The sequence below is a fragment of the Lepus europaeus genome, chromosome 5 (assembly GCF_033115175.1).
Source record: "Lepus europaeus isolate LE1 chromosome 5, mLepTim1.pri, whole genome shotgun sequence".
In the NCBI taxonomy this organism is placed as follows: Eukaryota; Metazoa; Chordata; class Mammalia; order Lagomorpha; family Leporidae; genus Lepus; species Lepus europaeus.
The window spans coordinates 10350740-10377510 of record NC_084831.1 but is presented as its reverse complement, the minus strand read 5'-3'; the positions used below and the strand labels follow the sequence as shown (position 1 = coordinate 10377510).

Genomic DNA, 26771 nt, shown 5'->3' with positions numbered 1-26771 from the left:
GATGTAACTCAGCTAGGAAACAGTAGCTGAGCCGGTGCTGCAGCTCACTAGGCTAATCCTCTGCTTGCAGCGCTGGCACCCCGGGTTCTAGTCGCAGTTGGGGCACTGGATTCTGTCCCGGTTGCTCCTCTTCCAGGCCAGCTCTCTGCTGTGGCCCGGGAAGGCAGTGGAGGATGGCACAAGTGCTCGGGCCCTGCATCCGCATGGGAGATCAGGAGGAAGCACCTGGCTCCTGGCTTCGGATCAGTGCAGTGCACTGGCCATAGTGGCCATTTGGGGGGTGAACCAACAGAAGGAAGACCTTTCTCTCTCTCACTGTCAACTCTGCCTGTCAAAAAAAAAAAAAAAAAAAAAAAAAAAAGGAAACCGTAGCTGAAAGATGGCCGGAAAACCCACAAACATCCAGAGAGTAAATAACACGTTCCTATATCACACAAGGGTCAAGGAGGAGGCGTCAAGAGAAGTGAAAAATGGTCTTAGCTGAGTGCAAATATGACATCAAACATGGTGGGATGCAGTCAGGAAACTGATACCACTGAATGCACGCACAAGAAGAGAACTCTAAAATCCGTCCCCAAGGCGTCCAGCTCAGCGAGCTGCAGGGGAGAGCAAGGCCAGAACAGAAATCAACGTGAGAGCGGAAATGAAATCGAAAAGAGGAAAGTCACGCAGACGCTCAAGGACGCCCCGAGCTGGCCCTGGGGGAGGAGGAACGAGATGGACAAGCTTCCAGCAGGCCAAGAAAGCAGGAGGGAGACGGAAACGGTTAGGATCGGAGGTGCAGGAGGAGCTGTTACTGCCGATCACGTGGTGTTAAAGGGAGGAGGCAGGCGCAATGCCAACAACTCCCCATTCACAACTTGACAGCTGGGATGAAATGGACCGAACGGTTCCTCGAAAGACGCCACCTAAGAACTTACATGGGGAGAAACAGACCCGGGCGGGCCCATCGCTGTTAATGAACTTGAACCATAATCTGTTGCTTCCAGAGGTGCCCACTGTGAGTCCCACCAAATACTTTAAGGAAGAAACGATCCCAGTTCCCTGCAACGTCTCCTGTAAGACAGAAGCCGACAGAATGTTCCTGACTCATTCTATGAGGCCAGACTGCCTTGACACCAAACCAGAAGCCATCACAAGCAAGGAAAACAAACCATTGTCTCTCATGAACACACGCGGGAGATTTAGCCAATGTTGGCAACGTATAGGAAGAACAATACGCAACAACCAAGTGGGGTTTCTTCCAATTTATTTGAGAGGCAGAGAGAGGGAGGGAGGGAGGGAGGGAGATAGAGGTGGGGGAGAGAGAGAGAGAGCGAGCGAGAACACACTCCCTTCTTCTGGTTCACTCCCAAATAGCCACCATGGTTGGAGCTGGGCTGGGCTGCAGCTGGAGCCAGGAACTCCCTCCAGGTCTCCCGCATGGGTGGTGGACATCCAACCCCTTGAACCAGGACCACTCCCAGGAACTGCACTGGCAGGAAGCTGGTGTGAGGGGGCGGAGCCAAGAATGACATCTTAACCACTGCGCCAAAAGCCTGCCCCACGGGGACAATCTTGGAAAGGACAAAACTCGAAAGGTCGGTGGTTGCCCAGGTGCCCGAGGAAGACGGGGACGGAGGGGGCAAGAGGACGGAGAGGGTCCCACAGGGTAGATTCAGGGCTAGGAAACTATTCCGTGTGCTACCGTCATGGATATACAAAATATCTGTCCAAGTCCCAGAACCTCGTGCCACAGATGCCCCCCACCGTAGGATGGGTTCCATCCTGACACGTCATCCTGGTGACGTCATCATTACATAACAAACCCAAGCTGCGGATGTTGTCGTGTACCCGGCCCACTTTAAACAGGCTCAGTGCTCCCACGCCCGCCCGCAGCCGGGGGTCGCGGGAATCGTAGCACACGCTGCCAGCCACAGGGAAGTGAACGTTCAAAACGCGACGGATGGTCTCCACTGAACGCGTGTCGCTTCCACGTCACTGCAGGTCACAACGTCCCGAGTGGAGCCGGTGAAAGTGAGGACCATGAATGTGAACCCTGCTATAGACTGGGGTTGTACTTAGTGATAACACATGACCATGAGTCACCAACTATAACCAGAATCCCACGGCGAGGCAAGATGTACGTAACAGGGGAAACTCGGCTGTGCACGAGTAGTTGGGGGGAGAGCTGGGCTCCACGGGAGCTCTGTAGCATCCAGAAACCGAAAAATGTGAAGAAATATAGTCTACGGTGCCAGCGTAGTAGGTTAAGCCCCTGCCTGTGGTACCGGCAACCCATATGGGCACTGGTTCGAGTCCTGGCTGTTCCATTTCTGATCCAGCTCTCTGCTATGGTCTGGGAAAGCAGCAGAAGATGGCCCAGGTGCTTGGGTCCCTAAACCCATGAGGGAGACCTGGAAGAAGCTCCCAGCCATCGTGGCCATTTGGGGAGTGAACCAGCGGATGTATGATCTCTCTCTTCCGAATAAATAACATAAATCTGTAAATAAATACATAAAATGATAGAGTCTACTGAAAACCATTAGGACACATTAGCTCCTTGGGTACAGCTGCCCACGTGGTCTCCATCCCATTGCTGTGGAAGAGCGGAGCTGGTATGACAGGTTAACCCATCGCCTGGAACGCTGGCATCCCACATGAGCATGGGTTCGAGTCCCAGCTGCTCCACTTCTGAGCTCCACTGCAGCTCCCTGATCTTCAGACCTGTCACTTCCCAGGACTGGGCCAGGCTAAAGCCGGGAGCCTAGAGCTCCATGTGGGACTCCCATGTGTGTGGCAGGGGTCTATCCACTTGGGCCATCTTGCTTTCCCAGGCCATTAGCAGAGAGCTGGCTCAGAAGTGCAGCAGCTGGGACTCAAGTCAGCGTTCATATGGGATGCCGGCCTCGCAGGCCATGTCTTAACCCACTGCGCCACAGTGCCGGCCCCCAATAAATATATCTTTTTTTTTTTTTTGACAGGCAGAGTGGACAGTGACACAGAGAGAGAGAGAGAGAGAGAGAGAGAGAGAGAGAGAGAGAGAAAGGTCTTCTTTTTGCCATTGGTTCACCCTCCAATGGCCGCTGCGGCCAGTGCACCGCGCTGATCCGAAGGCAGGAGCCAGGTGCTTCTCCTGGTCTCCCATGGGGTGCAGGGCCCAAGCACTTGGGCCATCCTCCACTGCACTCCCGGGCCACAGCAGAGAGCTGGCCTGGAAGAGGGGCAACTGGGACAGAATCCGGCGCCCCGACCGGGACTAGAACCCGGTGTGCCAGTGCCGCAAGGTGGAGGATTAGCCTATTGAGCTACGGCGCCGGCCAATAAATATATCTTAAAAACAAAAACAAAAACAAAACAAAACCCAGAAAATCAGTGGTGACCAGGCTTTGGAGAAACTGGAACATCTGTGTGCCGTTAGTGGGACTGAAAAATGGCGCAGCCAGTGTGGAAAACTGTACAGAAGTTCCTTAAAGCACTAAAAATTGAGTTACCCAATGATCTAACACTTCTTCCTGGGGTACACATTCCAAAGAGTTCAGGGTCTCGAGCTCTCGTCCACCCTTGCTCACGGAGGCGTTGCTCACAATAAACCAAAGGCAGAAGCGATGCAGGTGGCTGCAGATGAGCGAGTGGGCAGACACACGGTGGGACAGGACACAGCTTTTGGAAGGAAGGCGACTCTGCTGCCCGTGCCAGCACGGACCGGCCGTGGGCAGTGTGCGGGGTGAAGCACACCAGGCCCCAAGGCAGTACTGGGTGATGTCACTTACGTGAGCTAGTGCGACCAGTCTCCCGGAAACAGAGAGCCAGGGGCTGCCAGGCGCCGGGGCAGGGCACACAGGGCACTGTTTAATGGCTAACAGAGTTTCCACTTTGCGAGACCAGGAATTCCTGGAGGTTGGCTGTACCCCAGCGTGAATACGCTTAACTCTCTCAACTGGACAATCGAGAATGGAACGATGGTAAATCATGCTGTGTATATTTTACCAGAATTCAGACAAAAGGTGAGGGGACTGTCAACGTCAAGGGCTTGGGACGGTGTCAGGATTCGAATCCAAGCTTCCCTGCCCATCTGTGTCCTGGGCTTGTACCCTGAGCTTTTCCAAGCTGCTCCGAGTCCACCTCTGGCCCTCTCCCCAGCGCCCTCGCTCTGCTGATCTCCAGCCTGTCCTGTCCAGTTACGCGCTGTGCCCTGGGCTCCCAGCCTGCAGCCCCTGGGCGTCAGCCTCCACTCCACTTCATCCGGAGCCTCTGGGCCCCTCCCTTCCCCCCGCCCCCGCAGGCTGGCCTGGGTGGAGGCGTCTGGCTCCTCCTTGCCTGCTGGCTTCTGGTTGGGCCTGGCCCATGGGAGATCGGAGCCTGCAGCAGGCTGGGGCACTTGCTCTCCTGCTCCATCCTGGGGCATCACTGGGGCTGGCTGCCAGCCTTCCCCAGACACCACTGTGGCCATTGGGCAGCTGTGTCCCCTCCCCTCATCCCTTTGGGGCTGCAAGCTTGTCCCCCTTGCTAGACTGGGCACTGACAGCCCCTCACGGGGTCTCTGAACCTTGTGTCCTCTCTGAGAGTCCCCTGCACCCCGTGAGCGTGCCTTCTGCCCGCTGCCTGGCTTCAAGTCCCCAGCCCTCAGCAGGGGACCCAGTCTGCCCCCTCCCTCCAGCCCCAGTGGCCCCTGCTCATCAGCCTTCTCCTGGGTCCCGCCCTGACCCCCGCAACACCCAGCATCCCCTGAGCCTGCTGCCCATCCTCCAGACCTAAAATTGCCCCCTTCCCACTCCCTCAAGGGCACACCTCTCTCTGAGTCCCCACACCACTGGGAGCCAGGGTCTCCCGCCTGCCCCTGCAGGACCCCAGGGGCCTCCCTGGCCACTCAGCGCATCTGAAACCGTTTTCCCAGGGCAGTGCGGCCCAGTGGTTAGGGCAGGAGGGAGGTGGCAGAGTGTGGCGGTCATGAGCCACTTTCTAGGGGGCAGCCTGGGCTCCAGTGAGCTCTCCTGCTTCCTGGCTGGTGACCGTGGGCAAGGGCGTATCCTCTTGGTGCCTCAACTTCCTGTTCTGCCAGTGGGGACGCTAATGGAGCAGCCCTGCGGGTCTGTGGTGGGGAGAGGAGACCAGGCATGGAAGCGCTGGGCTGCCGAGGGGAGGGTGGGCTCTGCGGTGAGAAAGCCTCGGGTTCAGGTCTCACCTCTGCCTCTTCCCAGCTGTGCGGCCTGGGGCAAGTTCCCTTGCTTTTTTTTTTGGACAGGCAGAGTGGACAGTGAGAGAGAGAGACAGAGAGAAAGGTCTTCCTTTGCCGTTGGTTCACCCCCCAATGGCCGCTGCAGCTGGCGCACCACACTGATCCGAAGCCAGGAGCCAGGTGCTTCTCCTGGTCTCCCATGGGGTGCAGGGCCCAAGGACTTGGGCCATAGCAGAGAGCTGGCCTGGAAGAGGGGCAACCGGGATAGAATCTGGCACCCCGACCAGGACTAGAACCCGGTGTGCCGGCGCCGCAGGTGGAGGATTAGCCTATTGAGCCGCGGCGCCGGCCTCCCTTGCTTCTCTGAGGTGGGCGGGGCCTCCACGGAGCCAGCACAAGTGCTGTTGGGTGGCACTGTCAACGTGGCAGGGTGAGCTTCGTGAAATTCAGCTGTGTGTGTACATGTGCGCATCTGTTATGTATGTGTGCACGTGCACATGTATGTTGTACATGTGCATGTATAAACGTGTGCAGGCATGTGTGTTTGTGTGCATGTGTGTGTACACTGTGTGTGCATGCTATGTATTTGTGTATGTGTTCCATGGACATGTGTACCTGCACATGGGCACGTGTACATGCATGCGTGTATGAATGTGTGTATCTTATCATGTGTGCATATGCGTGTGTATGTGTGCATGTGTGTGTACTGTAATTACATGTGCACCTATGCATGTCTGATGTACACGTGTGTTCGCATTCATGTGTGCATGCGTGTGTATACCTGTGTGTATGTCTGTGTGCATGTATGTATGTTTACTCATTTTTTCCTCTTTAAAAAATTTTTTTTAACTTTTGTTTAATAAATATAAATTTCCAAAGTAAGTTTATGGATTACAATGGCTTTTTCCCCCCATAACCTCCCTCCCACCCGCAACCCTCCCCTCTCCTACTCCCTCTCCCATTCCATTCACATCAAGATTCATTTTCAATTATCTTTATATACAGAAGATAAATTTAGTATATACAAAGTAAAGATTTCAACAGTTTGCACCCACACAGAAACACAAAGTGTAAAATACTGTTTGAGTACTAGTTATAGCATTAATTCACATTGTACAACACATTGACAGAGATCCTACATGAGGAGTAAGTGCACAGTGACTCCTGTTGTTGACTTAACAAATTGACACTCTTGTTTATGGCGTCAGTAATCTCCCTAGGCTCTTGTCGTGAGTTGCCAAGGCTATGGAAGCCTTTTGAGTTCACCAACTCTGATCTCATTTAGACAAGGTCATAGTCAAAGTGGAAGTTCTCTCCTCCCTTCAGAGAAAGGTACCGCCTTCTTTGGTGGCCTGTTCTTTCCACTGGGATCTCACTCGCAGAGATCTTTCATTTAGGTCTTTTTTTTTTCTTGCCAGAGTGTCTTGGCTTTCCATGCCTGAAATACTCTCATGGGCTCTTCAGCCAGATCCAAATGCCTTAAGGGCTGACTCTGAGGCCAGAGTGCTATTTAGGACATCTGCCATTCTATGAGTCTGCTGTGTATCCCGCTTCCCATGTTGGATCGTTCTCTCCTTTTTAATTCTATCAGTTAGTATTAGCAGACACTAGTCTTGTTTATGTGATCCCTTTGACTCTTAGTCCTATCATTATGATCAATTGTGAACAGAAACTGATCACTTAGACTAGTGAGATGGCACTGGTACATGGCACCTTGATGGGATTGAATTGGAATCCCCTGGCGCGTTTCTAACTCTACCGTTTGGGGCAAGTCCGATTGAGCATGTCCCAAACTGTACATCTCCTCCCTCTCGGTGCTTGGCCACCATTCTCCCTGTCCCTCTGGACACAAGGGCAGAAAGCGAAACTGGGCTTTTCAAAGAAATAAAGATGTGTGGGACCGGCCGGGGCTGCAGGGGGCACAGTGAGCTGGGGCGGGGGGAGAGGGAGAGGCCTGAGGAGGGGCCGAGCCTGGAGAAGAGGCCCTGGAATCTGCAGAATCCCGAGATGGGGAGGGAGGGCCCTGTGTCCTGAGCGAGGAAGATCCTGTGACATCCGCCCCTGTGCAGTGGGCTTGGGAGAACCAGGATGGAGACAGCACGGTGGGTGTCCGCCTGCTGGCCCCTCACGACAGGGCAGCCGTCAGTCATGCTTGCGTCCACACCCCACCCCGGCAGTCCTCTCTTCCCCAAGCTTTGGCCCTTGCTTCGAGGTCCCAGGCTGCCTGGACGTGAATCCCAGCCCCCTGCTTCCTCCCTGTGTGGCCCTGGGCAGGCTACTCAGTCTGTCTACACCGCAAGCTCCTCATCCATAAAGGGAGGGGATGACAGAGGGTGCGGGAGGATCCGGTGGGTGACACATGCATGTGCACCAAGCTTGCAGCCCTGTCAGCGACGGCATCGCCCTCTCACTCATCCGCCATCTACCCGCACTGCCCTGCACGCCCCCACAGCCCCTCGGACCAGCTCTCCACGCAGCAGCCCAGCCCTGTGGCGAGAGTCCATGGTGTTCATAGCAGCAACAGCAGCCAGCAGCCAGCCCCTCAAAGATCCCACACGCTGGTCCCTGGGACCTGAGAGCCTGCCGCACCATGTGGTTCAGGGATTGCACAGACACGGAAGGTGGCCTTAGACCAGGGGGTGGGCCCACATCATCCAGGTGGGACTAACGGAATTGCAAAGACTGCCCTCTGGGGGCTGGTGCTGTGGCGTAGCAGGTAAAAGCTGCGGCCTGCGGTGCTGGCATCCCATACAGGCTCCTGTTCAAGTCCCTGCTGCTCCACTTCTGATCCAGCTCTCTGCTGTGGCCTGGGAAACAGCAGCAGATGGCTCAAGTGCTTGGGCCCCTGCACCCACGTGGGAGATCCGGAAGGAGCTCCTGGCTCCTGGCTTCAGATCGGCGCAGTTCCGGTCAGTACAGCCAATTAGGGAGTGAACCAGCAGCTGGAAGACCTCTCTCTCTCTCTCTCTCTCTCTCTCTCTCTCTCTCTCTCTCTCTCTCTCCCTGCCTCTCCCCTCTCTGTGTAACTCTAGCTTTCAAATAAATAAATAAATCTTTTTAAAAAGACCGCCCTCTGGCTGGAGCTGGAGGCGGGGGGAAGGGGCGGTCAGAGACATGGGGACACATAAGAAGGACCTGAGCCACTGCCGGGGTGTGGAAGATGAAGGGGCCACAGCCGTGGACAAAGGTGGCCCCCAGAAAGCTGAGAGTGACCCCCGCTGACAGCCCGCAAGGGGACGGGGCCTCTAGCCCACAGCCGCACGGAGCTGGCCGCAGGTCGCCGTCTAGACCTTGCGGAGAAGAGCACACCCAGGCCAACACCCTTGATTTTGGCCTTGGGTGGCCCCCAGCAGAGAAACTGGCTGAATCCACTCAGGCTTCCGACCTACAGACTGGGGGAAAATCAGTTTATGATGCTTTAAATGTACAATAACACTCACACCTACCGCAGCCCAGTGCACAGCCCCTCATAGTAACTCAGTCTCCTAACAGCTGCTGCCACCATCCACATCGTAGCCCCACGGAAGGCACAGCCCTGAAGGCACAGCTGGCCCGAGACCCACAGCTCCTGGGGACAGAGGCGCGCTCCCTGCAGCTCCAAGCCAGGTCCGTGCACTTGGCCACCTGCTGGTCTCCGCCCTCCTGCCTACTGCTGCCAGTGAACTGTCTCCAATAACAGGCAGACTCCATTCCTCCTAAGCTTAAAAGCCACGCAGAGGGGGTGGCCCCATCTTCTAAACAAGTGACACGGTACGTGCCTTCTGCAAACACCTCCAACCTCTGCACGCCTGGCACCCTCTCCTGGCTGTGGGCTAGTCTGGCACCCCAGACTGGCTCTGTGGGTCTTCTACTACGACAGCCCCAATTCTGCTCTTCCAAGAATACACGGCGCAGCCCGGCCAGTGCCTCCCTACCCAATTCCCCAGGAGAGGCGCCACCTCCGTGAGGCTCACAACAAAGCCCCTTTCTCCGATGGACACACCTCACCTAGGAGTCCACACTGGGGACTCTGCCCAGCTTCATCAACCGCCTTATTCTCTTACAGGGATTCCAGATATCTAGATGTCTCCAGAAGTCAAATCCGTGCCCGGAGAATGAAGCTTCTTTCTCTAGCGGCACGGAGTCAGCCAGCTCCAAAGGGAGGCTCAGCCCCAGCCTTCCTGGCCGGCTGTGTGGCTGACGTCACCGTTCTGGGCCCCATGTCCACTCAGTTACGTGAGCATCATAACGATCGGAGCCTCCACGCCATGGGGCTGTTCTGAGAGCATGATTTTGTAACACAGGTACAGATCAGGAGGGCACGCCAGAAAGTTTGTGGGAAAATTCAATTAATAGGTACATTTGCTTTTCTTGTCTTTTTTAAAGAAATGGCTTATTTATTTAACTTGAAAGAGTTAGAGAGGGAGAGGGGGAGAGAGAGAGAGAGAGAGAGAGAGAAAGAGAGATATCTTCCATCCACTGGTTTACTCTGCAGATAGCTGCAAAGGCCAGTGCTGGGCCAGGCTGAAGCCAGGAGCCAGGAGCTTCTTCCAGGTCTCCCATGTGGGTGCAGGGGTCCAAGCACTTGGGCCATCTTCTGCTGCTTTCCCAGGTACATTAGCAGGGAGCTGGGCTGGAAGTGGAGCAGCTGGGACTCGAACTGGTGCCCATAAGGGGATGCCAGCACTACAGGCCAGGGCTTTACCTGCTATGCCACAGTAATGGCCCCAACAGATAAATTTTAGTGCAAACGATTGAAATTCACTCACAATTTCTAGATAACACAAATGTTCTATGAATTTCTGGAAGAACCCTCATGCGCAGGAAGACAGGTGGGATAAGCAGGGTGTTGCAGGTGGGCTGGCGCCTGGGGACCATTTGTGGTCGAGAAGAGATTAGGATCATCCTCCTCAATGCCCCTGGGCTGCCCCACAGGACAAGCCAGGAGAGAACAAGTGCTGGGGAGGATGGGGAGGACCTGGAACCCTGCCCACAGTGCGGGAAATGGAAGACGGAAAACTACACGGAGCCTCCTTGGGAAAGTGAACACAGAATTGCCCTCTGAGCCAGCAATCCTGCCTCTGGGTCTATACCCCAAGAACTGAGAGCAGCACCTCAGAGAGAGGTCTGTGGGGGTGATCCTGCCCCTGGCTGGGAGACTGCCTGCCCTGCCCACGCAGGAGGTCACGAGGGCATGGCACACCATGCCCCCTGGGAAAGACCCTGGTTGAGGACTCAGCGCACTGAGACCCCACACGTGACCTGAGTGCCGGCAGGCGGCAGGGGCCCCAGGCACATTTCCCCCACCCCCACTTCCTGTTGAGGGGCCTCGTGATTGTCAGCTAGGCAAACAGCTCCCAGGAGTGGCCCAGACCCATAAGGACCGCCTGGAAGGCTACGTGTCTTTCAAGCTGATTGGAGAAGCATGGCGGCACCAGTATCAGCTTTATCCTATAGAATTAGCAGTGCCCTGAACTAGCTACACCCCTTTACCTGCTTGTACCTTGCTGTTAATAAATGGACACGTTCACAGAAACTTTCTCGGGTGCTTCTTGTTGAAGAACGCCATAGCCCCACCATCCTGACAGTGCGGGCCTCGCAGGACGAGCCCACAGGTCTGTGTCCCCACGCTCACAGCAGCATGGGTTGCATGGCCACAGGTGGAAGCCACCAGTGTCCACAGCCAGGTGAGTGGAATCCTCCCCCTCCCCCGAGTATTGTTCAGGCTTATAAAGGAAGAGGGCTCTGACACGTGCTCGGGAGGACATCGTAAGTGGAATAAGCCAGGCACAAAAGGTCAAACGTCACACGACAGCTTCCAGAGGAACACAGGAGAGGCATGTTGGTGGAGACAGGAAGTGCCATTTCTGTCCGGAAGGTGGTGGGCGCCAGGGTTGGAGAGGGGGCGGCCGTGGAGCTCCCCGTGGGCACAGTTTCCACTCGGCAGAGCTACAGGGGCGACTGGCGGTGACTGCTTCACGCACAGCGCTGGGTGCTGGGAACGGCCCAGAGGGTAAACTGCACCTGACGTGTATTTTCCCACAATAAAAGAGAGATTATGATCCAGCCCCTGGCTCTGAGCTTCTTCCTCTTGGAAACCCTCCATCTGCTGGGGGCAAACCAAGCCTGTACTTGCTGTGGTGGGAACTGAATGATGGACCCAGGGGAGAGAAAAGGCCCCCTGGGGATGGGTGAGAGCAGTGAGCGCACCCCAGGGAGAGCAGTGCCTGGGTGGAGCGGGGCCGAGCAGGCAGCACAGCCAAGGCAGTGAGTGCACAGGTGAATTCAGCGGGAAGGGCCTTTCCCTCGGGCCTGTCCTTCATGGATGGCATCTTGGGTCTGAGCAAGGGACAGCAGCTTGGTCCAGGTGCACCTGTCATCGTCCATGTCTCTCAAAACCTCAGAGTTAAAATGGCACAGTACCGTAACTGTGGGTAACGCATTCTGCTGGGGGCGTGGTGCTGGGAGGGAGGGGACCTGTGACCCTTCCCTGGGGAAGCTCCCAGAAGACGTCAGAGCCACAGAGGTACGTAGCCTTGGACGCAGCCAGTGCACTTGCACACCTGTGCCACGAGGGAGGCATCGGTGATCAGCTGGCATTGTTTACTAACAATAAAACGTGATGACGCCACAGGCAGCCCGGAAATGGCAGGGGACGGGCAGGGGTAGGACTCACGGGGATGGAGGGACTCCAGGTGCTAGTGAGGCCGGTCTCGCTGCCGACCCTCTGGTCTCGCATGGGAAGGGGCTCCTGGGCTGGGAGGGGAGCGGCTGCCCACCAGGGGCAGAGGCAGAGGTGCAGGTGCGAACGTGTCCTTTGTGTTAGTCTTTGTGCCACCTCCCGGCATCTAGGCTGGCCCGGGGCAGGGGTGAGGGCTTGGGGTGGTGGTGGCCAGCACTCCACTCTGCAGCCAATCCTTTCCTATGCCTCAAACCACGTTCTCCGACAGAGAACAGGAAAAGCCAGCGTGGTGCAGGGGCTCCACCAGCATGGGTGGGCGGGGAAGAAGCCCAAAGACGGAGAGGCAGGGGGGAGGGGCCGTGAAGGGGTGGCCCTGGAGCCTTCTCCGTGGGGACTGATCCCCGAGCCTATGGGCAGAGACCTGGCCGACTGCGCGGCGCCGCCCCAGCCCCCGCATCGGGACAACGTGGGGTTCATGTCTTAGGAGAGCACTCAGGCACGTCAAAAATTCAGCCGCCGCTGGCTTGGGTGTTTCTTCACCCGGAGAGCGGAGTCTCCTTCCCAGCAGAGTTTAAATAACAAGCACGTCCAACTGCAGCCCTCAACGTGTGCACCTCATCTGTCACGGGGTTTAGCTCCCAAAGGGGCAAGGCTGTGGCCGCGCTGTCCGGCCACGCAAACGGGGCCGCTCCCATCAGAGCCTCTCCAGTCTGTAGCAGCAGTCACAGTCATTTCAAAGATGCATTTAGTTTATTAAAATGTTTACTTTTCATATGCTTGAAAGGCAGAGAGAGAGACAGAGACGGAAAACTGTTCCATGCATTAATTCACTCCACAAATGCCCACGACAGCTGGAGCTGGGCCAGGCTGAAGCTAAGAGGCAGGAACTCCACCTGGATCTCCCACGTGGGTGCCAGGGGCCCAAGCACGTGAGCCATCATCACCTGCTGCCTCCCAGAGGCATTAGCAGGAAGCTGGATCTGAACAGTTGGGACTCAAAACCAGGCACTCTGGGGGCCGGCGCTGTGGCGCAGAGGGTTAAAGCCCCAGCCTGCAGTGCCAGCACCCCATATGGTGCCGGTTCGAGTCTCGGCTGCTCCACTTCCAATCTAGCTCCCTGCTAATGTGCCTGGGGAAGCATCGGAGGATATTCCAAGTCCTTGGGCCCCGGCACCCATACAGGAGACCCAGAAGAAGCTCCTGGCTCCTGGCTTTGGATTGCCTCAGCCCTAGCTCTTGTGGCCGTTTGGGGAGTGAACCACGGACAGAAAACCTCTCTCTGTCTCCACCTCTCTAGTTCTGTCTTACAAATAAATAAAATAAATATTTTTTAAAAAACCAGGCACTCTGCCATGGATGCAGGCATCCCGGGTGCTGGCTTCACCTGCTGTGCCACAATGCCTGCCCCCAGAGAGGTCATTTCAAAACACAGGCCTCCCCCATCTGGAAATCCTCTGTGTTTCTTCCCATGAAGATCAACACTCTCAGGACGTCCTGCCTGCCCACTCCTGCTTCTGGATACACTGCTTTCCTTTCAGTCTTTCCACCACAGGACCTTTGCACAGGCTGCTCCTTCCCCCAGGTCTACTCAAATCCGCCCTGTCCCCTGCACTCCTTCCTGTCGGAGCCCGACATGGGCATGGGACTAGTCGCACCTGTGGGAGGCCCTGACCTCTGGCTCTCCCTGCTGGCAGCTTCCTGCCCGCGAGGGACCACATGTCATCCTGCCCATCCCATGAGGCTCTAGGTAAATGTTTGTGGACGGCAGTGAGCAAAAACCAGGCCGGCAAACACAGGCTTCCTTTTGCCATCAGAGAGACAAAGTCCCTCTGGGACACAGCGAAACGTCTGGAGGACAAATCCCTGCAAGCGCCAGTGTTGATTGTCCCCGCCGCGTTACAAACCCTTCCTCTTCCTCCTTGTGTAAGCGCCATCAGAAAATGTGAACAAGTCAACATATGATGAGAGCAGCCGTCACAGTAAGTCGTCAGCCTTGCAAATGAGCATGGATCTGCAGAACCACGGCTCCCTGCTCTGCCGGGCTTGCTGAAGCAAATACAGATCCGGGGTCAGTGCTATGGTGTACGGGGCTAAGTCTCTGCCTGCGGTGCCAGCATCCCATGTGGGCACTGGTTCGAGTCCTGGCTGCTCCTCTTCCGATCCAGCTCTCTGCTATGGCCTGGGATAGCAGTAGGAGATGGCCCAAGTCCTTGGACCTCTGCACCCATGTGGGAGATCTGGAAGAAGCTCCTGGCTCCTGGCTTCGGATTGGTGCAGCTCCTTATTATTGTGGTCAATCGGGCAGTGAACCAATGGATGGAAGACCTCTCTCTCCCTCTCTCTGTCTGTAACTCCACCTCTCGAATAAGTTATAAAGAAAAGAACAGAAATGATCTGTTTTATGCGCTGGGTGTAACCACTGGGGGATGTAAAGGCTGCCTATTTTTTTTTTTTTTCTTAACCTTTATTTAGTGGCATAACTTCCAGTGTGTTGGTTGAGCCACCACCCAGGGTGCCCAGAGCTGGCTGACCCCGAGGCTGACCAGCAGAGGGCGACCTTCACCTCGTTCTGTCTACAGGCTGCCGAAGGCTGCTGGGTCTTCGGAGCTCAGGTCTTCACAACTCACCGTGCCCCACACTGTCTTTCTTAAAGACCTATTTTGGGGGCTGGAGTTGTGGTACAACGGGTGAAGCTACCACCTGCAGCACTGGCATCCTATATGGACTCCAGTTCCAGCTACTCTGTGTCAGACCCAGCTCTCTGCTATGGCCTGGGAAAGCAGTAGAAGATGGCCCAAGTCCTTGGGCCCCTGCACCCGTGTGGGAGACCTGGAGGAAGCCCCTGGCCCTTTGCTTCCATTGTGGCCATCTGGGGAATGAATCAGTGGTTGGAAGATCTCTCTCTCTCTCTCTCTCTCTCTGCCTCTACCTTTCCCTCACTTTGTCACTCTGCCCATTCAAATAAATAGATATTTTTTATTTATTATAAATATCTATTTATTTGAAAAATTCAGAGTGGCAGAGAGGGAAAGACAGAGACACACAGAGAGAGGGATCTTCCATCTGCTGGTTCACTCCCCAGATGGCCACAACAATTGGAGCTGGTCCAGGCCAAAGCCAAGAGCTAGAGCTTCTTCCAGGTCTCCTACATGGATGCAGGGACCCATGAACTTGGGCCATCTTCTGCTGCTTTCCCAGGCACATTAGCAGGGAGTGGGGTGGGAAGTGGAACAGCTGTGACTTTGACCAGTGCTCTTATGGGGCACCATCACTGGAGGCAGTGCCTTAACCAGCTGCGCCCCAACATGGTCCTCCAATCCCCTTCTTAAAGCAGATCGCCTCTCCCAGTGGATCTCAGCAGTGGGAGGAGCACTGGTCTGTGAGGAGAGGCCAGAGCCCATCACTGGTCGGCTCATGCTGTGTCTGGAAACGCAGGTGCCACCTGCTCTCCAGGGAGCCCAGCAAATGTGGCAGGTTCCTCCAGGAATCCACAGGATCGCTGCCGTCAGAGGAGAGGCAGAGAGAGAGAGAGAGAGAGAGAGAGAGAGGTCTTCCATCCGCTGGTTCACTCTCCAGATGGTCGCAATGGCTGGACCTGCACCAATCCAAAGCCAGGAGCCAGGAGCTTCTTCCAGGTCTCCCACATGGGTGCAGGGGCCCAAGGACTTGGGCCATCTTCTACTGCTTTCCCAGGCCATAGCAGAGAGCTGGATCGGAAGTGGGGCAGCCGGGACTCAAACCAGCGCCCATACGGGATGCCAGCACTGCAGGCGGCGGCTTTACCTGCTACACCACAGCACCGGGGCTCAGAGGCGCCCCTTTAAACCACAGCCAAGGAGCAGTGGGCAGCCAATTATTTTGCTACAATAAATGCAGCTCAGCTTTTGTCTACATCAGCTGAGTCACACCAGAGGGAGCCAGCTCAGCCCCACGCCCCAGGACTCTTCTGTCTGTGTCGTGAGACCCTGACAGTGATCCTGGTGTCGCTTACCCAGCACCAGGAGCCAGAAGCTGCACCTGCATTTTTATCGCAGAATCGCCACAACAGCCCTGTGGGGTAGGTGGTTTGCAGACAGGGGAAATGGGCTCCGAGCAGGTCAGGAATTTACCTGAAGCCACAGAGCCAGAAATGGCCTAAAGGGATCCAGACCCAGGGTCTATCTCCAAATCCTGCCGGCTTCCTGAAGTCACAGCTGGCTTCAAATCAGATCCTTGTCTCCTCTGGCCAGACCGGAGTGAAACTGCCTGCTGTCTGTCTCTTGTGATCCTTCTCCTTTGCTCTTCCCACTCCGTGGTCCCTGCGGGGAGACCACGTCCCCAGAGTGTCCAGCGAGGTAAGCGGAGTTATTTTTAAACCTGCTGAGTTGATGATAAATCAAAATCTCGGAAAACTAGGACTGGAGGAGGAACTTTCTCCACTTGATAAAGAGCATCTACAAAAACCTTCAGTCCACATCATGCTCGGGGCAGGCGCTGTGGCGTAGTGGGCTAAGTCCTTGCCTGCGGCACCGGCATCCCCTGTGGGCGTCGGTTCGAGTCCCAGCTGCTCCACTTCTGATCCAGCTCTCTGCTATGGCCTGGGAAAGCAGTAGAAGATGGCCCAAGTCCTTGGGCCCCTGCACCCACATGAGAGACCCAGAAGAAGCTCCTGGCTCCTGGCTTCATATTGGCCCAGCTCCAGCCTTTGCAGCTATTTGGGGAGTGAACCAGTGGATGGAAGACCTCTCTCTCTGTCTCTTTCTCACTGTCTGTAATTCTACCTCTCAAATAAATAATAAAAATAAAATATTTTTTTAAATCCTGCTTAATGGCAATAGACCGAATGGTTTCCCCCTAAAATCAGAGGCAAGTTGGAATTTAGACTGCTGGCTCCAGCCAACAGAAGCCTGGAGGTCCTAGCCAGTGCACTAGCACCAGAAAAGGAGACTAAGGGCTTGCCGATCAGAAAGGGAGAGAGAGAACTCTACTTCTTTGTAGATACATGGTTATTTATATACAAAATTCCAAGAAACTGACAAAAGAAAAACCTTCTAGAAAGTTCAGTTAATGTTGCATGATACCATGTTAGTACACAAAAATCAGCTAAATCGCTATATGCTGGCAATGACCAAAGTCAGAAGGACGATACCACTTATCATCACTAACCAAAGATACCTTGAAGTGTAAATCTTAAACACACACACACACACACACAAACACACACACAAACACACACACAGACCTTGTATGTTAAAAGCTGTAAGAAAGTCATGAAAGGAATCAAAGACCTAAATACTGAGAGAAAGAGATCATGTTCACAGATTGGAAGACAGGGGACAGCGCTGTGGTGTAGCAGGTAAAACCACCATCTGCGGTGCCGGCATCCCTTGTGGGCACTTGTTCAAGTCCTGGCTGCTCCACTTCCAATCCAGCTCCCTGCTACTGTGCCTGGGAAAGCAGCAGATGGCCAAGTGCTTGGGCCCTGCACCCATGTGGGAGACCTGGATGGAGTTCCTAGCTTCTAGCTTTGGCCTGGCCCAGCACTGGCTGTTGCAGCCATTTGGGGAGTGTGTAAGTGGATGGAAAATATCTCTCTCTCTCTCTAACTCCACCTTTCAAATAAATAAATAAATCTAAAAATAAACAAGAAATAATAAGCATCTCAAAAGGTCTGTGTAGATTCTCTGCAGGACACCAGGTAGAGATGGAGAAATGATGAGTGGTTGCCAGGGGTTACCTGGTGGTGGGGCTGTTGTCATCACAGAGGGTACCACAAGGAAGACCTCTGGCGCTAGAACAGTTTTGTGTCTTGATTTCTACAAAGAAAATGACTCCAAGTCTATCTCTATCTCTATCTCTATCTCTATCTCTATCTCTATCTCTATCTCTCTTTCACACACACACACACACACACATGCACACACATGGCACCAAGGTCACTTTTCCTGCTTTGGTCATCGTCACACTCCGTGTAACCACTGGGGGGAACTACATAAAGTGTGCACACTGTCTGCCTCTATTATTTTTAGAACTTTTTGCGAATCTCTAATTCTTTCAGAATAAAGCATTTAAAACGTTGAGCGAGGCCTGGCCTGCTTTCACAGGCTTGCTCTTTGCACTTCATTATTTTAATCCCATTCAATATTAGAAAGGCTCCACCCGCTGTCTTCATTATCCTCTCCTCCTTCCTGGGTGGTCACGGGTTGAGGCTTTGGCCCAAACCCCAGCTGAATCAGGATGAAATGGAAGGAGAGGGCGTGTGGCCGAGCCCGGGGCCCAGCCCCATCTACTGCCTGGAGCTCTGTGGGCTCCCAGGGGCTCCCAGCAGTCCCCAGGGGCTTTGGAAAGGGGGATGCTCTTGGGGAGGGGGTGGTGGGAGGGACATCTGGATCCGCTCAGCCAAGGCCGGGGGGCTTCTCCCTGCACTGCACTCAGCTCCACTGCTTAACCAGGCAAACGCGGCTCACTCAGCGATCGGGCACTGGGGGCTCAGCTCATCACAGACGAAGGGGCTATTTGCCAGGTGTGCCCACTGCACCTCGTGGGGCGGGCGTGGGGATGCAGCAGGGCAAGTCGCTGGCTGCGATGCCGGCCACGCCATGGCGGAGTACCACTTCAATCACTGGCTGCGATGCCGGCCACGCCATGGCGGAGTACCACTTCAACCACTGGCTGTGATGCCGGCCCCCATACATGCCATGGCGGAGTACCATTTCAATCACTGGCTGCGATGCCCACCCCCCATGGAGAAGTACCACTTCAAGTCTCGCTACACTGAACTTCTGATCCAGCTCCCTGCTACTGCACACATCCCCCGGAGGCAGCAGATGATGGCTCCAGTACTTGGGCCCCTGCCACCCTCATGGGAGACCAGGACAGAATTGCTGGATCCTGGTGTCAGCCTGGCCTGGCCCTGGCTTTTGCAGCCATCCAGGGAGTGAGCCAGCAGATGAAGATCTCTATCTGTGTCACTCTGCCTTTCAAATCAATCAATCAATCTTAAAAAAGCGGGGTGTGTGTGTGTGTGTGTGTGTGTGGCAGCTCCACAGCGCACTAAGGACCTCTGGAGGGGCCAGGGCTGAGGAGGGGTGGGGCCGCGGGGCACGAGTTCTCACCTGCAAAACAAGGTCGGAGTCCTCGTGCCGTCCGATTGTGGTGCTTTTGCTGAGGACAAAGAAGCCGTCCGCGCTCTTCAGATAGGCTTTCATCCTCTCCGCGTTCCCTACACAAAGTTTTCAGAACGAATTTTGTTAGAAAAATGCAGTCCTCCGATCAGTCAACGACATCATGTTTAGACTTAACGAAATCATTCATCCCCAGTCCACGCCCAAAGGGAGAAACCAGCAGAGCGGGGAGTGGACAGATGGCCTTGACCCTGACCACAAGGGCGGTCCTGCCTGCCTCCACAGCCATTTCTTCTGGGGGCCAGCATCGTGGTGCTGTAGGTTAGGCTGCCGACTATGACACTGGCATCCCGCATCAGAGTCTGGGTTCGAGTCCTGGCTGCTCCACTTCCAACCCAGTTTCCTGCTAATCCTCCCGGGAAGGCCTGGAAGGCGAATCAAGTACTTGAGCCCTGGCAACCGATGTGGGAGACCTGGATGGAGTCCTGGCTCTGGCCTGGCCCTGCCCTGGCTGCTGCGGAACACGTGAGGACTGAACCAGTGGATGGAAGATCTCGCCCTCTCTCTCTGTCACTCCACCTTTCAAATACATAAAACACAGCTATAAAAGAACCCCATCTTTCCTTAGAGTATGGTTCTAATGTTCCAATAGAAGACATTTCTTCATTTCCTAGGGCCCAAACAAACAAAAGCTAAAACAACTCAACAACAAAGCTGAGGTTCACTGATAACTGCTATCTACTTCCCAGTAGGCCTGGTATGGGGTTAGCTCTCTGATGTATCAAGTATTCGTGTTCAATATCTCTAACCGGCCACACACTCTACAGCCTTGATGGGCTACTATTCGTATTCAATATCCCCAACCGGCCATGCGCTCACTCTGTGGCCTTGGTGGGCTACTTAATTTCTCCCTGTGCTTTAGTTTGCTCCTCTGTAAAATGGATTTGTGAGCTCAAATGCAACAACACACGTGAAGATTCTAGAAGCGTGCCCAGCGCACATCGGTTCTGCTTCTATTGTTGTTAACCTGGGCTTCTCAAACTCTCAACACTCTCCAAGGAACACCAAACTTTTACAGCACATCTTAAAGTGCCAAGGGTCGGTCTTCGAAGAAGCAGGCATGAGATAACAGTCTCTTTTACGTCACCACCTCTCGTCCTATATTTAGGCTGGGGAAGTTTTTCTAAAGACAGAGATAAGAGGATAGCTTGGCCGGGCGACAGGGGCCTGTACATATTTGCCCCTCAACATTTTATGGAGAACATGTCAAACCTATGAAAAAGCTGGAAAGAACTAGGTGGGAAATCTCTCTCTATCCACAGCCTCGACAGCACAATGGAAATTTTTGTCTATTTTCTTTGTCACATAGCCATTCATTCACGCATGCATCTTATATTTGACGCACTTCAAACTAAGTTCTCGGTCTCCTCTTTTCTACCTAAAACTCACGAATGGTGACGTCACTGAACTGTGAGTAAACACAGCCGCAGTTGCTGAGTGACCGGTTGGGCTCTCAGGGCTGCACCTGCCCCTCCTTGTCACTTCTTGTTATCACTTGCCCAGGGCAGTGTCGGGCACCCTGTCATCCTGTGGCTCCTGCAAGGCAGGCCTCGTTACTGTGCCCATTCTACAGAGGGGAAAGCTGAGGCTCCTGGAAGCCGAGCTCACCTGGAGGCAGGAGGCCGCAGAGCACACGGGGACCTTGGCCTGGAAACCCTTGGGCACCTCAGCTTCTCCCCTGGGCAGGGCAGCGATGGGGCGAGCAGGGAGGGAGACGCAGAGGGCAGGGCACTTGGCAATGACAGAACGTCCTTGAAGCCAGGAGTCCGTCCTCGAAAGGAAGAGGCCCTCCTGGGTGCCACGGTTTGAATAACTCGTTGGGCCTTCCATCCCTCCACACAGGTGGGGCCGGGTGGGAGGGGTTTGGGTCACAGGGTGCAGCCCTTGCCCTGGTGGGTGAGTTCTGCCTCTGGTGGGACTGGATTAGTTGGAGCAAAGCAGGCTGGTAGAAAGCAAGCCCCACCCTGCACCTTGCACCTGCCCGCCCCAGGCCCTCACTCTTAGACACAGCTGCCCACTCCCGCACTTCTCACCCGTGAGCCAGAAATGAGGCTCTGTCCTTTATACATTACCCTTGGTCCCAGACGTGGAGCAAGACTCGGGCAATATACCGGGTATTTGTGTGTGTAAGCTCCGAGGCCCATCGCCAGCCCCACCACCCCCACAAACACAGACACTTGCATGAGGAGAGAAACAGAATAAATGGCTAAGTTAGTTGTCATTAATGGGGGGGGGGGGGGAAGCATTTCCAAAAGGACCACGCCCCAGCAGACGGCTTGGATCGTTCACCTGCAGCTGACAAGACCACAGCCAAGCCTCAACCTCCAGGGAGACCTGAGAGCGTGTCTCTTCCAGGGAGCACCACAGGGAATGCTCTGGAACTCTGCCCCATGCTCAGATGATTCGCTTGCGAGTTTCTCACCCCGACCACCCTGGCTAAACACAGCCCCGTCACTGTATTCTGGAGCCGGCCTAGCTCACTCGGGCATCCTCCCTTGTTCTCGACTTCCTCTGCCATTGTCCTGTTCCTTTAAGGATTTGTTTATTATTCATTCAAAAGGTATAGGGACAGAAGGGGGAGGGAGAAAGGGAGAGGGAGAGAGAGAGAGAGTGCCATCTATTAGTTCTCTCCCCAAATGGTCCCAACAGCCAGGGTTGGGCCAGGCTGAAGCCAGGAGCCCAGAACTCCACGTGGGCCTCCCACGTGGGTGCAGGGTCCACACACTTGGGCCATCCTCTGCTGTCTTCCCAGGCGCATCAACAGGAAGCTGGATCGGAAGCAGAGCAGCCAGGACGCGAACCGGCGCTCTGACATGGGATGCTGGTGTTGCAAGTGATGGCTTCACCCAGGACGCCACAGTGCTAGCCCCTCACGTTCCTTTAGTTAGGAACGCACTTGCTGTTACTTTCCTTTTCACTGTGATGTATGAGGGTACTTCAAGAAGCTCACGGAGGGGCCGGTGCTGTGGTGTGATGGCTAACGTGGCCATCTGTAGTACCAGCATTCCACGTGGGTGCCAGTTCAAGTCCGGGCTGCTCCACTTCCAATCCAGCTCCCGGCTAATGCACCTGGGAAAGCAGTGGAAAATGGCCCAAATCCCCTTGGGCCCCTGCACCCACATGGGAGACCCGGAAGAAGCTCCTGGCTGTTGGCTTCGATTGGCCCAGTTCATTTGGGGCCATTTGGGAGTGAGCTAGGGAATGGGAGCTCGCTCTTTCTCTGTCTCTCTCCCTCTCTCTGTAACTCTGCTTTTCAAATAAATAAATAAATCTTTAAAAAAAGGTTCTTGGAAAACAGACTTACATTTTTTAATTTATTTTATTTATTGTGGTGCAAAAAAAGTTTGAAATCCATGTATATTTTTCACAGTATACATTTTTATGAAGATTTAAATTTGTTAAAAGATTATTTATTTGAGAGGTAGAGATTTAAATTTAATTTTATTAAAATATTTATTTATTTGAGAGGCAGAGGCAGAGAGAGGTCTTCCATCCACTGATTCACTCCCTACATGGCCACAATGGCCAGAGCTGGGCTGATCCGAAGCCAGGAGCTTCTTCCAGGTCTCCCTCGTGGCATGCTGGTGCCAAAGGTGGAGACTTGACCTACTATGCCACAGTGCCAGCCCCTTTCACAAACTTCTTGAAGACCCTATTATACACATAGATCTCAAAATCCTTGCACCAAACTTCTTTTATTTTTAAAAATTTAATTATTTACTTGAAAGGCAGAGTTACAGAGAGGCAGAGAGAGAGAGAGAGAGAGAGAGAGAGAGAGAGAGAGATGATAGATCGATTGATCTCCATCTGCTGGTTCCCTCCCCAGATGGCTGCAATGGCCAGAGCTGGGCTGATCTGAAGCCAGGAATGAGGAGCCAGGAGCCAGGGGCCAGGAGCTTCTTCTGGGTCTTCCATGCTGGTGTAAGGGCCCAAACACTTGGTCCATCTTCTGCTTTCCCAGACCATAGCAGAGAGCTGGATTGGAAGTAGAGCAACCAGGACTTGAACTGGAGCCCACACGGGATGTTGGCACTGCAGGCGGTGACTTCCGTTATGCCACAGTGCCGGCCCCCAACAAACATCTTTTAAAAATGTATTTAGTTGAGAGTCACAGGCAGATGGACAGATGGGCATGCAAAGCTCCCATCTGCAGGTTCATTCTTCAAATGCCTGAAACGGCCCAGGATCAGCCAAAGCTGGAAGCTGGTCTCGCTCCAGGTATCCTCACGGTGACGGGAACCCAACCAGTTGAGTCACCACCGCTCACTCCAGGTATCCTCACGGTCACGGGAACCCAACCAGGTGCGTCACCTCCCCAGAGCTGCAGGAGCATGAAGCTGGCACAAGGAGCTGAGCCCAGGAGCCCGGGCGTGGGCCGTGGGAGCCCAACCAGCTAAGCGTATCTTTTAATGCCATTTTTTCACGCACTTTCCCAAGCACCCTGGGATGTCCCGGGAGAGCCAGGGCTTTCGTAAGAGACAGTTCTCTGTGGGTTTCTATCGGTACCCATCCCGGTGCCACAGCACTGAGAAATTTTGTTCCAGAAGATCTTTCCTAGGACTTGGGTGTGGCCAGCAGCCTGGGGGGACAGAGGTCGGGCAGCCCCATCTAGGGCAGAGGGCGGGCTCCTTTAAAACACACGGTGCCTCCTTCCAGGGTGCGAGTGCTGCGGGTTCGCAGCCTGCCCCTTTAAAAGATGTGGTCTTCCTGGGTGTGGGCTCCTTAGCCCGGACACAGACTCACTGTGTGCCTGGCATCCACCTGCCTGTTCTGCGTCCCCGGAGGGGTTTGTGGGGCCAGGAGAAGCTCCGTGAACACCTTGTGAGTAACAGAGGCCTTTGCCTCTGGCCCAGGTGTTTCCAATCTTCTGCCTGCTTCTGCTAAGCTGAGCGGCTCACGTATCGCTTGAGCTAGGAGAACCTCCCAGGCCCTTGCAGTCCCTACCGAGTGTCCCTCACTCCACGTCTGGCCCTGGGGGCTGCTGCACCTGCCGCCTCCCCGGTGCTCAGTACCTACTTGCAGAATGAACGCACAGCACGGTGCCCTCGGGTGAGCCCTGCACTGGCAGCCCTTGACCGCAGCCGCCTTTCACCTTCCCCTGCAGGGTCCACGCTAGGTGGCCTTCTGGGAAATGCTGAGTGCACCTGCTTAGCGGTCTGGGTGGGGCCCGTTATCTTCACTTTAGCGGTGCCCTGTGCAGCCTCCTGCCTGCCCACACACACTCTGGGAAGTAACCCCAATGGATGAAACTGGAGCAGTGCTTCCCCCAGGCTACAGAGCACCTGGAGACCGAGGAGCAAGAGAGCCCTCCTGGCCACAGGTGCGCGGCGCTGAGCTGCGGAAGCAGGACTCCTGTCCACGCTTCTTAAGCGGCCTGGGAGGGAGCGGTCAGGCTAGGGGACCTCCCCGACCGCCGCCGCGTGGGTGTCACCCAAAATCAGGGGTAGCAGAGGGCGCCCCTTCTAATCCCAGAGGTGCCCCTGGGGACATCTGAGAGGGGCCCATGTTCCCGGGCCGGCCAGCTTGGGGCCAGGCGCCGGCTGCGCTTAGGGGAGAGGCGGGTGTTGGCGCACAGACCCACCTCTGTCTGTCCCCCGAGCCCCGTCCTCGCGGAGCCAGCCCCGCCCGGTGCTCCACGTCCCCTCGCCGCCCCTCCCCGGGCCGCACTCACCTGGAGGGAGCAGGAAGCCCACGCCCGGTCGTCCGCAGAGCGCCCCGCCAGCTCGGCAGGCGCCGGCCCCCTTCGGGCGGAGGCCGCCCGGCCTCACTCCCGCGGAGTCTCCAGCCGGCGACCCGCACCTCGCGCGTCCGCCGGCCTGTGTACGCGCGTCGCCATGGCAACGCCGAGGGGCCGGGCCGAGCAGGTGAGGGGCGTGGCCTGCGTGCGGCCGCGCGGGGGAGCACCTGCCGCGTGCCGTAGCCGACCCCCCCACTCCGGCCTGTCCCATTCCGCAGATGGGGAAACCGAGGCACAGAGGTCTCAGCAGGGGCCCCAGGAGGGGACACAGAAGAGGTTTGGCTCAGTATTCGCCGTGCTCTGGAACCAGCGTGCGGGTAGCAGAATTCAGTCCTCTTTGTTGGAAGTGGCTGTGGGGCCACCGCCCCAGGCAGGTGCGGGATTGGGGGAGCGCCAGGCGGAGTGGCCTGTTCGGAGCCCATGAGTGTTTCGGCCTCCTGCTGGGGAGGGGGATATTTCCAGCCCCCTGCCCTGCACTCAGCCCTCTGCTTGCTTTGTGTCTGCCGGCCTCCCCCGGGTCGCCGGCTGTGCCTTCCTTCCATCACCACCGGCCTGATTTCAGGCCACCCCAGCGCCAGCGTCTTCTGGCCACTGCCTCCTGGTGCTGGCTGCTATGGATGGACGGTAGATGGTCACCGAAGTCCATTTAGGGTGGGATGTTTGCTCAAAATGTCCAGACCCGCTGGGAGGGTTTACAAATGCAGGTTTGTTGGCACAGACCCCAGCGTTGGGAGTGAGCGCCCTGGAGAGTGGCCCAGGAGTGACCCTTTGCAAAGCTCAGCGGAACCCGCCCCCCCCGCCCCCCCGCCCCGTTGATGCAGTTGGGCTGCGGGGACGCCCTCCAGAGCCGGAGCCAGAAGTCTCTTCCCGCACTCCCTTTGCACCTCTGAAGGCAGCAGAAGACGGCCCACGTGCCCAGGGCCCTGCACCCATGAGAGAGATCCCGATGGCACTCCTGGCTCCCGGCTTCAGCCTGGCCCAGCCCCAGCTGTTGCAGCATCTGGGGAGTGAGCCAGTGGATGGAAGACCTCGCTCGCTCTCTGTCTCCCCTGGCTTCCTTGAGCTTTGCCAGGGGTCTGTGTGCATGTTCTGCCTGAAAACTGACCACGGAGAGCCCATGCCGCCGCTGGGGGGCCGGGCTTTTATTGTCTGTGCCTCACTTCCCTGTTCTATAAAGTGGGGGCCACGCAGGCAGACTGTGGGTTCGAGGGGTGCATAGGAAGCCGTCCCTCGTGCCTGCTCTCTTGCGTGCCTGTGTTATTATTGGCTGCTGATGCCCCGGGAGGATTCCCAGTTACCCCGGGCTGCATCAACTCAGCCCAGAGCCACCTGTTGCCTGGACAGCCCCGCATCGTCCGGCCGCTGCCCGAGGACCCTCCCGGCTGTGGCTACAGTGACGGGCTGGGCTCCCTGCCCTGCTGGACAGCGCCGTGGGTCTCCTTCCAGCCCGTTTGGATGACCTCATCCTGAGTCACCTCCTAGAGGTTCCCAGCATCTTTCTGTCATTTCCTTTCCCATCTCCACTGTCTCCTCTCGGGGTGTTCTCACCACACCCTTCCCCTTCTCTCCCAAGCAGGGCCGCCTCGCACCGCTCTCCACGTCTCTGCTCTGTTCCTGGAATCCGTTGGTTCCGTGCAAGCACGGCCAATCCCTGCGCCTTCCTCGCTGCCTCGCCACAGACCTGCCTCCCGAGAACAACTGTTCTTTTCTTCCCGGTCCCTCGCCCGAGCCTCAGCGTCCACCGTGTTTGCTGGCCTCTCCTGAGCACTGCCTGGTGTTTGAAACTCAAGCCTCGAGGATCTAAGAGGATCTAATCCGGGTCTGCACTTGGATCAGTGTCAGAAGCCAGGGAGAGAGGAACATTCAGCTAATTAGCATCCCGGGCAGGAGGCCTGGGGCCCCAACAGGGGCTCCGAGGGGACGGAGCAGGGGGACCAGTCCTCTGCCTGGAGTGGTTTTGGGAGGCTGGGAAAGGCTTTAAAAAACAGCAAGTGTTTGAGCTATGTCTTTAAAGGTGGAGAGGGAAAGACGGGGAGAGCTCAGGATGGCGGG

General features: G+C 55.7%; 1 protein-coding gene across 1 annotated transcript in view; it reads right to left on the bottom strand.

Moving 5' to 3' along the window:
• The window catches only part of FHAD1 (forkhead associated phosphopeptide binding domain 1), a 121439-nt gene extending 102433 nt beyond the window's left edge, over positions 1-19006 (bottom strand). The window contains exon 1 of the mRNA XM_062193859.1: positions 18914-19006. Within this exon, the coding sequence (XP_062049843.1) occupies positions 18914-19006 (93 nt within the window). The remainder of the gene's footprint in view (positions 1-18913) is intronic.
• Positions 19007-26771: the final 7765 nt, after the last annotated feature.